The 12,626-nt window shown below is 50.2% G+C and overlaps 2 protein-coding genes across 3 annotated transcripts; both read left to right on the forward strand.

Annotated features, from left to right (window-relative positions):
- Nucleotides 1–38: 38 nt before the first annotated feature.
- On the forward strand, nucleotides 39–4,013 carry PSENEN (presenilin enhancer, gamma-secretase subunit). 2 transcript variants are annotated; one of them, XM_066606399.1, is made up of 4 exons: nucleotides 39–183; nucleotides 1,673–1,789; nucleotides 2,780–2,884; nucleotides 3,690–4,013. In XM_066606399.1, exons 2-4 carry the CDS (start codon nucleotides 1,729–1,731, stop codon nucleotides 3,827–3,829), a joined length of 306 nt encoding a protein of 101 aa, XP_066462496.1. In that variant the 5' UTR covers nucleotides 39–183; nucleotides 1,673–1,728; the 3' UTR covers nucleotides 3,830–4,013. The 2 variants fall into 2 exon arrangements, with proteins under 2 accessions (XP_066462496.1, XP_066462497.1); XM_066606400.1 differs by lacking the exon at nucleotides 39–183 and adding an exon at nucleotides 1,327–1,347.
- Nucleotides 4,014–6,962: 2,949 nt separating this feature from the next.
- On the forward strand, nucleotides 6,963–11,892 carry HSPB6 (heat shock protein family B (small) member 6). The gene is made up of 3 exons (XM_066606401.1): nucleotides 6,963–7,221; nucleotides 9,928–10,050; nucleotides 11,037–11,892. The coding sequence occupies exons 1-3, from the start codon at nucleotides 7,036–7,038 to the stop codon at nucleotides 11,214–11,216; spliced, it is 489 nt and encodes a 162-aa protein (XP_066462498.1). The 5' UTR covers nucleotides 6,963–7,035; the 3' UTR covers nucleotides 11,217–11,892.
- Nucleotides 11,893–12,626: the final 734 nt, after the last annotated feature.

The following is a 12,626-nucleotide window of genomic DNA, read 5'->3' on the forward strand; positions in this document are numbered from 1 at the left end:
CTTCGAGGGTCACGCTGCAGCGTACTTCCGGTGCCAGCTGTAAGACTACAACTCCCAGCAGGCCATGCTATAGCGCCCTGCCTGACGCGCATGCGCAGACGCCCTGATGGGCTAGTGGACTACATTTCCCGACATCCCCCAAAAGGAGGAACTCCGGCTAGGAAGAAGAGACAGATTTGGGGGGTGAGCGGAATTGTTTATCGTCTGATAGTCAAACTAATCGCGATACCGTGATTCCGCTGTCACGTGACTAAGAAATGTCACGGCACAGGTAGCTGAGGGGACTACAAGCCCCAGCATAGCTCGGATAAAGAGCCGAGAATCGGCCGATCTAGTTGTTGGTTATTGATCGGGTTTGGCTCCAGATAATGGAATTATCCTTCCCTCCTGTCTATCCTATATCCAATCTTTCCATAGTCCGGCGTCGGCCACATTTCCCTACCTTTTCCGTAATCCGTCGCTGGACGCGTTTCAATACTTTTTCGTAATCCGTCGCTATTTGCAAATCTTTGTGCAATCCGTCTCTGGAGGTATCCGTAATCCGTCGCGGAGCGCGATCCCGTACTGCTTCGTACTCTGTCGCCGAACGTGTTTGCGAACCGTTACGTAATTCGTCACGGTTGCGAACCTTTTTGCAACCTGTCGCTGGATGCGTTCCCGAAACTCTCCGTAATCCGTCGCCGGACGCATTCCTGAAACCTCTTAATGAATTGTCGCCATCCGCAGTCCTGAGTCCGTGTACGGCGCGGACCCTGACCAGCATCGGGGGCGGGGAGACAAAACTTAGTCGCAGCGTTGCGCTCCCTCGTGTGGCGTTTCCCGCGGCGCTGTGGCCTTTGCTTTGGCGCCGGTCCAATCCTCCGTGAGACGTAATAGTTATAGCGCGTTCTCTGGAGGTTCTCTCCTCGCTAAGACCTCTGCTTGCTGCCTGTGAATAGGAATATGTGTGGTTCCATCGGGCCGGATCTGATCGCTCTCACAGCTGAGGGTTTGTTACAGTTTGTCCAATCAGATACATTGTAACAAGCGACAGACTTGTGTTGGTCGCCGTCCGGGCGGATCTGGTTATTCGATGTATTGTTGACTCCCTGACAGCAAGCAAGGGGAGGGGTTAATCCCGCAGACAGCTTTGTGTCTCGGATTCCGGGAGACATTAAACCGTGTCTCAAACATTACCAAATACGGCCGCGGCGAGACGTCTCCCGGGAAGGATGGATGGGGGGGGGGCACCGCGCCAAAATACTTCCAGTTCGTAGACACAACCTCTTAGTGGTAAATCATTATCGGCTTCGCTGCGCTGGTGGTCCGCAACGCGTTAACCCTCTGCAGCCCGGCTCAGGATTGTGGGTAAGCCATCCGATTGTGTCCGCTTTTGGGTTATTGGGGGAGATGCGTCTCTGATGGCCGCCGATCCGCTCTGTAGGCGTCCTGAACAGCACAAGCATCTGCATGAGGCTGTAATGCCTTGTGTCAGTCTACACTGCAGTGCTAGCATTCTATTTATGAACCAGAGTGCCGTAGGTTCCTCTCTCGCAGCTGAGTGCTGCACTGTGTGTGGAATGATGGGAGAGCTGGTAGAAAGGGAGTGGAAACAGTCAGTAAGCGCCATCTGTGGCGGAGATGTAGGAAGATTGTTTTGTTCTCATCTCCTTTCTTCCTTGTCGTGACGCAGGTGGAAGGATCCTGACCGGAAGTGTAACCTGAGTATCCGAGCTCCCCGGCGCCACCATGAACCTGGAGCGCGTCCCCAATGAGGAAAAGCTGCAGCTGTGTAGAAAATATTACCTGGGTGAGAAGCAAAGCTGCAACGTACAGCGATGTGCCGCCCTCTTGTCCTGTCATTTATGGTCCGCTCCCCGCTACTGAGCGGGTTAGCGTCCGGTCCCCGCTGCCGAACGGGTTAGCGTCCGGTCCCCGCTGCCGAGCGGGTTAGCGTCTGGTCCCCGCTGCCGAGCGGGTTAGCGTCCGATGCCCGCTGCCTAGCGGGTTAGCGTCCGATGCCTAGCGGGTTAGCGTCCGATGCCCGCTGCCTAGTGGGTTAGCGTCCAATGCCTAGTGGGTTAGCGTCCGCTGCCTGGTGCCTAGTGGGTTAGCGTCTGGTCCCCGCTGCCTTTGGATTACCGTCAGGTCCCCGCTGCCTAGCGGGTTACCGTCAGGTCCCCGGTGCCTAGCGGGTTAGCATCCGGTCCCCGGTGCCTAGTGGGTTAGCGTCCTAGTCCCCGGCACCCAGCGCCCGCAGCATCTTAGTTCCCGGTGCTTAGAGGTTTAGCATCCCAGTTCTTGAGGTTCCAGGCCTCCATATCTCTGCTTCTCCCCCGTCCCGCTGTCACCTCACCCCGAGCTTATCTGTTGCAGAGTCCAGGATTGGACAATTAAAGGTTCGCTAATGTGAAGCCACGTCTGGTGGTGGTGGTGGTGGCGGTGGCGGTCTGCTGCTTACTATCATCTGCTTTCGGGTAGTTGTGTCCCGTTTTCTACATCCTCTTGCTCGGCCGCCCTCTGCCCCGTCCATGAGGCGGCTTCCATCGCAGGGGTATGTGAGGAGGCCTCCGCTAGCTTCCTGCGCACTATGTGGCGGGCGCTTAATGACGCCCCTCCATCTCTAGCCGCCGTGGGGACAAGACGGAAGGCCGGCCGAGTAAGAGGATGTAGAAGCCAGGACTCAGCTTGACCGAAGCGTGTATTTCTAAGCGGCAGATCATCATCCACGTACGTAGGTCCACATTGGCACCGCCACGGGCACCGCTTTAACCCCTTCACCCTGTTTGTATTTCCGCAGGGGGGTTCGCTCTGCTGCCGTTCCTCTGGCTCGTTAACGTCACGTGGTTCTTCAAAGAAGCCTTCTTCAAACCAGCGTACACCGAGCAGCCGCAGATCCAGGGCTGTGAGTGTCGGGGGGCGTTCTAGGATCGGTAGATGCCTAAAGGGGTTTTCCAGCCACTTACTGTTAATCAGCGGGGTCCGCCGCTCCGGATCCCTGCCAATCAGCCGGTCCTCCAGCTCGCTGTCAGAGCCAGACGTCGCATCGGTGGTCGGAGCCGGAAGTATAATAGAATTAGTGGGGGCAATGCTTTCTATTACACTTCTGGCCCGTGACCACATATGTGGGCGTCCGGCTTGGCTGAACTGACAGCGGACCGGGGGATCAGAGGCGATCTCGAGCTGCAGACCCCACCAATCAACTGTTGATGACCTGAGGAGGATAGGTCATCAGTAGTAAATGCCTGGAATACCCCTTTAAAGATTATAGGGCTTGTCTAGGGTTAGAAAAGCATGGCTCCTTGCTTCCAAGCACAGTGCCACCCTTGTCCGTGGGTTGTGTTTGGTATTGCAGCTCCGCTCCCATTCAATTCATTGGAGCTGAACTGTAATACCAGACACAACCCACAGACAAGGGTGGCGCTGTGGGAAGAAGAAAGCAGTCATGTTTTTCTAACCCCTTTTAAGAGCTGATCAAGTCCTTGAGCCCCTTATATGAGGCAATGCTCGGGGTCAGTTAAAGCTCTCACAGAGGTGGTCACCCAACTTTTCTGGGGTTATAAGCAGGAGATCAGTGAGTGAAGATCTACCGTTCAGGAGTCTGGTAAAGCTGGGTGGACACCCCCGAGGAGCTGTACTGTCGGCCATATTGGTGGCCCCCCACCCTACTGAGAACACAGATGTATGTAACGCTCTGCTCCCTCCCGCAGATGTGAAGCGCTCTGCCTTCGGCCTCTTTGTGTGGTTGGTCATCCTCACGACGTGGATCAGCATCTACCAGACGCATCGCGCCAGCTGGGGCGCCACCGGTGACTACCTGTCCTTCACTATACCACTAGGCATCCCCTGATCTGGGGGACATGGCAGACACCGGACCACCAGAACCGCATAGATCTTCTCCTCCGGACCCCACATTACAAGACGTTAATAGAGACCAAGGAAAGGCGGCCGGACCGAACATTTCACTGGATGATGGGCGGGACCAGTTATCGTTGTCCAATAGAATGTTAAAGCTAAATAAAGGTTCAATCTGATTGGTCGTTCTCATTCCTACTGTCGGACATTGTAATCGGGTGGGGGGGTGGGGGGGGGGGGGGGGGGCTATTGAGGACCGAATCGATGCATATATTCCGCACATTGAAACTGTGCGACTAACCAATATGGCCGCCATTACCGCTCCTGTAGGGTGATGGTTGCCGTAAGAAGTAGAATGTTATTTTTAGTTATGGGGGTATTTTAATGTTCGGGGGGGAGGTGTGTTCTTTAATTGCGGTTCCCTCGTACGCAGCGTACATCTGCCGTGACTCACCTGCTATAAATTAACATTGGACGAGTCATGGCAGATTATCCCTAATCCGATATGTATCTGTCCTGGACAAGAGCTGCTCGGCGCTTATAGCGTCCCCTGCAGCGCTTTACCCATCGGAGCGGAAAGAAAAGACGGTCAGAGAGTAAAGGTTGTGACTGTAATGGAAACATCATCATCATCAGCTATATATAACTTACAGCGCCCCCCGGGATCAGGTGTCTGTGATGATATCAGATAGGAAAGGCAGGGAATGATACACCGACCAACCGCACAGCGGCTCTGAAAGCTTCTCCACAGCTGATAACAAGCTGTCAGTTCACATAAAGAAGTTGTCTACTCCAGCAGTGGAGTCACTGTGTATGTATATTACTTATCCAGTATTGTACTCCAGAGCTGCACTCACTATTCTGCTGGTGGAGTCACTGTGTACATGCATTACTTTTCCTGTACTGATCCTGAGTTACATCCTGTATTATACTCCAGAGCTGCGCTCACTGTTCTGCTGGTGGAGTCACTGTGTACATACATTACTTATCCTGTACTGATCCTGAGTTACATCCTGTATTATACTCCAGAGCTGCACTCACTATTCTGCTGGTGGAGTCACTGTGTACATACATTACTTATCTTGTACTGATCCCGAGTTACATCCTGTATTATACTCCAGAGCTGTACTCACTGTTCTGCTGGTGGAGTCACTGTGTACATACATTACTTATCCTGTACTGATCCTGAGTTACATCCTGTATTATACTCCAGAGCTGCACTCACTATTCTGCTGGTGGAGTCACTGAGTACATACATTACTTATCCTGTACTGCTCCTGAGTTACATCCTGTATTATACTCCAGAGCTGCACTCACTATTCTGCTGGTGGAGTCACTGTGTACATACATTACTTATCCTGTACTGATCCTGAGTTACATCCTGTATTATACTCCAGAGCTGCACTCACTATTCTGCTGGTGGAATCACTGTGTACATACATTACTTATCCTGTACTGATCCTGAGTTACATCCTGTATTATACTCCAGAGCTGCACTCACTATTCTGCTGGTGGAGTCACTGTGTACATATACTACTTATCCTGTACTGATCCTGAGTTACATCCTGTATTATACTCCAGAGCTGCACTCACTATTCTGCTGGTGGAGTCACTGTGTACATACATTACTTATCCTGTACCGACCCTGAGTTACATCCTGTATTATACCCCAGAGCTGCACTCACTATTCTGCTGGTGAAGTCACTGTGTACATACATTACTATTCCTGTACTGATCCTGAGTTACATCCTGTATTATGCTCCAGAGCTGCACTCACTATTCAGCTGGTGGAGTCACTGTGTACATATATTACTTATCCTGTACTGCTCCTCAGTTACATCCTGTATTATACCCCAGAGCTGCACTCACTATTCTGCTGGTGAAGTCACTGTGTACATACATTACTATTCCTGTACTGATCCTGAGTTACATCCTGTATTATACCCCAGAGCTGCACTCACTATTCTGCTGGTGGAGTCACTGTGTACATACATTACTTATCCTGTACTGACCCTGAGTTACATCCTATATTATACTCCAGAGCTGCACTCACTATTCTGCTGGTGGAGTCACTGTGTACATACATTACTTATCCTGTACTGATCCTGAGTTACATCCTGTATTATACTCCAGAGCTGCACTCACTATTCTGCTGGTGGAGTCACTGTGTACATATACTACTTATCCTGTACTGATCGTGAGTTACATCCTGTATTATACTCCAGAGCTGCACTCACTATTCTGCTGGTGGAGTCACTGTGTACATACATTACTTATCCTGTACCGACCCTGAGTTACATCCTGTATTATACCCCAGAGCTGCACTCACTATTCTGCTGGTGAAGTCACTGTGTACATACATTACTTATCCTGTACTGATCCTGAGTTACATCCTGTATTATACTCCAGAGCTGCACTCACTATTCTGCTGATGGAGTCACTGTGTACATACATTACTTATCCTGTACTGACCCTGAGTTACATCCTATATTATACTCCAGAGCTGCACTCACTATTCAGCTGGTGGAGTCACTGTGTACATACCTTACTTATCCTGTACTGATCCTGAGTTACATCCTGTATTATACTCCAGAGCTGCACTCACTATTCTGCTGGTGGAGTCACTGTGTACATACATTACTTATCCTGTACTGATCCCGAGTTACATTCTGTATTATACCCCAGAGCCGCGCTCGCTAATAACCTCATTGTAAGTGCGTGTATTTTTGCGCGGCCCTCGAGATGTTTGGCGTATTCTCTATCGTCTCTCGCTCCGGTGATCTCCAGGACGCCTCGGCTTTTCCTTCTTGATGCTGCAGTGAATGATCTTGGGGAGGCCGGAGGATTCAGACACTCATCCCCTTGAGTACCATGACAGCCTCTCCCCAGCCTGAAATAGCTGATAACAGGGAACAATAGAATACAGGGGACAGCCCAGCAGTGGGAGTCTGTCTCCGCTGCAGACGATGAGTCACTCGCACATAACTCTCGGTCACCGCGGCTATTTTTGCGCTCGTCGTTCCTGGGCATTAAGAGGATTTGGATCCTTTCCATGTTCCTCCTGGAAGCTTCAGTGATGTTCCGGCCAATTCCAGAGCTTTCCTTGTGTGGGGGGAGGGGGTACAGCGGGGGTCCCATATATACGGTCTCTATATAAAGCTCCCCGCCTGACTCTCCAGCGCTCAGTCTGTACCAGCAGGCATGGATATTACAATACATCACCCCTGGATGCGCCGGCCCGTCATGGCTGCGCCGCTCTTCCCCACCCGCATCCTGGGACAGAGGTTTGGAGAAGGGGTCCTGGAGTCCGAAGTGTTGGCCTCCATGCTCAGCCCTTATTACTGCCAGTCACCCAGCATCCCCCAGCCAGAGACCGGACTGTCCGAGGTGAGCAAATCCCTATGGAGATGCCCCAATGTGTCCAGAACCCCTCCAGACTAGTCCGAAATGACAAGGTGGAAACATTCCTGATAAACTCCTAAAGGGGGATCTGTGGATGATCCATTGTTATGGGGGGATCTGTGGATGATCCATTGTTATGGGGGATCTGTGGATGATCCATTGTTATGGGGGATCTGTGGATGATCCATTGTTATGGGGGATCTGTGGATGATCCATTGTTATGGGGGATCTGTGGATGATCCATTGTTATGGGGGATCTGTGGATGATCCATTGTTATGGGGGGGATCTGTGGATGATCCATTGTTATGGGGGGGATCTGTAGATAATCCACTGTTATGGGGGGGATCTGTAGATAATCCACTGTTATGGGGGATCTGTGGATGATCCATTGTTATGGGGGGGGGGATCTATGGATAATCCATTGCTATGGGGGGATCTGTGGATGATCCATTGTTATGGGGGAATCTGTGGATGATCCATTGTTATGGGGGAATCTGTGGATGATCCATTGTTATGGGGGAATCTGTGGATGATCCATTGTTATGGGGGAATCTGTGGATGATCCATTGTTATGGGGGAATCTGTGGATGATCCATTGTTATGGGGGAATCTGTGGATGATCCATTGTTATGGGGGGGGATCTGTGGATGATCCATTGTTATGGGGGGATCTGTGGATGATCCATTGTTATGGGGGGATCAGTGGATGATCCATTGTTATGGGGGGATCTGTGGATGATCCATTGTGATGAGATCTGTGGATAATCTATTTTTATGGGGGATCTGTGGATAACAGTGTTATGGGAGATCTGGATGACATTTGGTTATCGGATATCTTCGGCTTACACTGTTATGGGGGAATCTGTGGTTGACACATTGTAATAGGAGATCTGCAGAGAATACACTAATACACTGCCATATGGGGGGGAGGGGGGTCTGTGGAGGGCACACTGCTTTGGGGGAATTTCTGAAGGACAAATTGCCATGGGGGGAATTTGTGAAGGACACACTGCCATGGGGGTGGGGATTTCAGGAGGACACACTGCGATTGGGGGAGGGCACACTGCCATGGGGGTGGAGATTTCAGGAGGACACACTGCGATTGGGGGAGGGCACACTGCCATGGGGGGGGGGGGGGACAAACTATTTGAATAATAGGATCCAAAGGCTGTAACTAACTGCTGTTGTGCAGGAAAGATAGCTTTCCCTATAGGAAAACATAAATGAAATAAACGGAGGTGCTGCCCGTCCGCTAACGCCAAACCGGCTATAACGGAGCGTAATAACTACATCGAAAGGAATCGTGAGAATTTGTGGCGGTGGAGGCGCAGCGCTCATGAAGTGGTATTCGAGGAGGTAGTTTTACCTGCTTCTTATTAAAGGTTTAAACACCTGGTGTAACTCGTTTTGGGTCTGCAGCCCCCTCCTCAGAGAGGACTATAATGGGAGCTGCCTGTACAGAGCAGATGATGGGTAAGAAGAAAGAGGAATACAAAAAACATAAAAAGGTCTAAACATCAGGATTAGACATTGTGCGCAATATAGATCATAGTCCGAACATATGGTGATAGGTCAGACAAGCGGCCACCAGGGGGAGCGCATGATGAGGGGAAGGACAGATCTATTATCCAGTTATGCGCTATGAGCCGTTGTTCTGCACGGTGTTCTATCCGATACATGAAGAGGTTCTTGTGCTTCTTGTTTATGTAGTTTCATAACTCTTAAATTAAGTCATTTTTTTACACTGTGATTTTATGCAGTTTAAAAAAAAAAAATATAATGAATTATATGGAATAAAGTAGTTAGAAGGGACCCCCAGGGTTGTCGGGTCCAACCCCCTGCTCAATGCAGCAGGCACTAGGAAGACTTCCATTGAAGGAGAACTCCCCACCTCCCGTGGTAACCTGTTCCACTCATTGATCCCCCTCACTGTCTAATATCTAATTTGTGTCTCCTCCCTTTCAGTTTCATCCCATTGCTTCTAGTCTTTCCTTGTGCAGATGAGAATAGGGCTGATCCCTCTGCACTGTGACAGCCCTTCAGATATTTGTAGACCGCTATTAAGTCTCCTCTCAGCCTTCTCCTCTGCAAGCTAAACATTCCCAGATCCTTTAACCGTTCCTCATAGGACATGATTTGCAGACCGCTCACTATCTTGGCAACTCTTCTCTGAACTTGCTCAAGTTTGTCTATGTCTTTTTTAAAGTGGGGTGCCCAGAACTGGACTCTATGCTTCTTTAAATACATTCCAGAATGGTGTTTGCCTTTTTGGCTGCTGCATCACATTGTTGACTCATGTTCAGTCTGTGATCTATTAGTATACCCAAGTCTTTCTCACATGTGCTGCTGCTTACCTCAATTCCTCCCATTCTGTATGTGTGTTCTTTTTTCATTTTTCTTGCCCAGATGTAGGACTTTGCAGTTCTTGTTATGGGGGACTTTGCAAATGACACACTGTTATGAGAGAATCTGAGAGTGACTGTTACAAGGGGATCTGCAGATCACACGGTGTTATGGGGGATCTGTGGATAATATATTGATATGGAGTTGTGGAGGACAATGTAATAGGGGGATCTACAAATGCCATAATTATTGGGGGATCTGCAAATCGGCAAATTACAAACTTATGGGGAAATTCAGATGAACCATAGGGCCAAAAAAATAAAATGTCTAATGTTCCTCTCACTTCAGGTAAAGCTGGACAAGGATCAATTCTCGGTTATCCTGGATGTCAAACACTTTTCACCCGAGGAGCTGACAGTCAAAGTAGTCGGAGATTATGTGGAGGTTCATGCCAAGCATGAGGAACGCCAGGTAATTTGCTGCTCCTCCTTAAAAGAAAAGTGCCATTCCAGCACTGTAGTCGGTATCAGGGTCTCCTCCGGGGGCTCCAGAGGTTTTCACATTATGACCCACAGCTGAGATAAGTTTCCCGCATGATGCACAGCTTTCCTTCAACGATCTTGTAGTCGGCTTCATAATCTACTTCATATTGTAACATCTCTGCTTCCTGTCACTCATCGTTCACATCTGTGTTGTGGTTTACATTATAAACAGCGACTGGAATGTAGCGCCGGATCTGGCATGCGACTAATCCTACTGCTGCGCTATTCTTCACGGCAAATACGGTGAAATCTGTGACTCCAGTGTGAATACCGCCTGACGTCCTGCTAAACCGATCAGCATCATCTTTGCCCGATGCTGACACATTGGAGAAAACTTTCAGCTGTTTGCAGGGGCGCCCCTACCAGGAGGCAACCTGAGACCACAGGCAGCAGTCTGCAGAACCGCAGCAGACTGGCACAGGGTTGGTACTTCATTTTTGCCAGCCTTTAATGGTTGATAAAAAGTGCCAGTTGTGAGTCTGCTGGGCAGCGACCCGACAAGCAATTCACTCACGGAGGCTGCAGCTGTGGCCTGCCAGTGACCGCCATGGCTGTGAACCCTCACGCAGACGGCAGGGTGAGAGGTCAGGGGGCACAGAAGTGGTGGCTGCTGGCAGACCAAAGCTACAGGCCGAGGGATTGAATTGCTTGTCGGAGGCCAATATGGAGGAGGGCAGGGGGTACTATTACTACTGGGGCCACTAAGGGGGCCACATTACTGTCACCTCAGATACATCTCACTGCTTCAAATATGTGTTGGGTATCTTGGGCATGAATTTTTTTGGGGTGTTGGGTGGCATTGGGACATGTCGCACTTCGCCCCAGTCAGCATAGAGGCTTGGAGCATCCCGGCTCTGGAGACGACTACTAGATTCCATGCAGCGTACTAATTCCCATCATTCTTCTGTCCTCCAGGATGAACACGGTTTCATCTCCCGCGAGTTTCACCGCCGCTACAAGATTCCGCCCACGGTAAACCCAGCGGTGGTAACGTCTGCCCTCTCTGCGGAGGGTCTGCTCTCCATCCAGGCTCCCACCACCGAGGGCACCAAGACGGAGGAGAGGAACATCCCCATCGCCAGAAAAGAGCAGTAGAGGCAGCGGGACCACCACCCTGCGAGCAACCGACACACAAGCGCCCTCTACTGGCTGAAGTAGCTCAGTGCAGTTACACTCCAGATGAAGAGATGCCTGCTCCCACCTGCATGGCGTTAAGGAGGCGTCTACATGGAGATGATATGGAGAGCCCTTTACGCCCCGAAAATAGTATAGTTTTTGTCTAAGGGTGTACTTACACAAATGGTTTTCTCGCGCAAATTCTGTCCAACCGTTATATGGATGGAACGCACGTGGGAAAGAAGGAGAGAAGAGAAAATAAAAAAAAAAAAAAATACACAAAACATCCTATTTTTGGGTGATTACACGCTAAGAATTGCCCATTAATTTAGACGGGAGTCAAAAACCCGCATCGCACCTACATGTATAGGTCATTTTTATGCAATTGTGACGCTTTTTCCCCAAATTTACCTATTGGAACCACCTGCGATATTTTAAACGCATGTGAAAAATGCGAATCTATCTGCTGCAGATCACGTGTTTCTCGAGCAAAATGCTTGACACAATGCGATATCGGTCCAATTATCTCAGACAGATCTTGCACTCGGCTGCGGCCGGGGTGTAAATGGCCGCCCGCAGGCATCTCTTCATCACCCTAGAAACAAACATCTGTGACCATCAAGAGTAAAAGTAATAAAGAGTTAATTGTACCCAAGCTGGTTTACTACTTCTGCTCGAACAGCACGACTGCGCCCCCTGGTGGCTGCTGCACATCAACCGTATAAGACAATGTGAACACGCGGTAAATCCGTGTCAATTTCAGTGAAATCCGCAGGAAAAACCTGCACACTTTAAGGGGCTGCGTAGACGGTCTTGTGCGCCACCCGTTTAGTGTACGGCCTTCTGAGGTGCGGCCCGGCCTGACCGCGGGGTCTCAGGACGCAAACGTGGCATATTAATAAATCCAGGCCGATTCCACTTTAAAAAAAAGTGATATTTCAAAACCGCGCCCTATAGACTGCAGCGCAGAATCCGGTTTATGTGAATTGGCCATTTATTTGATGCGGAATTGGCACAGAGTCCATGTCAAAATCCGCGGTGTGAACAGCGCCCGAGGCCTCCGTCACGTCCGTATTGTGAGTTGCGCTGACAGTCATCACATGGACAACGGTACACGGATATCACGCACGGCGAATGTTATTATCGGCCATGAATAGGAACCACAACAGGCGGCGCCGCGATGCTTTCCACACAAACCGTCCGTGTGAAGACTTGGCCATGTGATTCCCCTCAGAGGCCATGATGGGTCCATGAGGCACACGGCTGTGACTGCGAGGTATACCTCATGTGCAGTTCGCTTCAGGCAGCGCACGGACCCCGACCACAGACCGGCACGCCACGTGTCCTAGTATCACCCGTGAACACTCGCACGTGGAGCCATGATTTCCT

The sequence above is a fragment of the Eleutherodactylus coqui genome, chromosome 6 (genome assembly GCF_035609145.1).
Source record: "Eleutherodactylus coqui strain aEleCoq1 chromosome 6, aEleCoq1.hap1, whole genome shotgun sequence".
NCBI lineage: Eukaryota > Metazoa > Chordata > Amphibia > Anura > Eleutherodactylidae > Eleutherodactylus > Eleutherodactylus coqui.

Bases quoted from the DNA above. Each gene is read 5' to 3' on its own strand.
- HSPB6 (XM_066606401.1), top strand. From the start codon at position 7,036: ATGGATATTACAATACATCACCCCTGGATGCGCCGGCCCGTCATGGCT. The intron at 7,222-9,927 runs GTGAGCAAATCC...CTCTCACTTCAG, and splicing joins CAGAGACCGGACTGTCCGAG to GTAAAGCTGGACAAGGATCA. The intron at 10,051-11,036 runs GTAATTTGCTGC...TCTGTCCTCCAG, and splicing joins CCAAGCATGAGGAACGCCAG to GATGAACACGGTTTCATCTC.
- PSENEN (XM_066606399.1), top strand. From the start codon at position 1,729: ATGAACCTGGAGCGCGTCCCCAATGAGGAAAAGCTGCAGCTGTGTAGA. The intron at 1,790-2,779 runs GTGAGAAGCAAA...GTATTTCCGCAG, and splicing joins GTGTAGAAAATATTACCTGG to GGGGGTTCGCTCTGCTGCCG. The intron at 2,885-3,689 runs GTGAGTGTCGGG...TCCCTCCCGCAG, and splicing joins GCAGCCGCAGATCCAGGGCT to ATGTGAAGCGCTCTGCCTTC.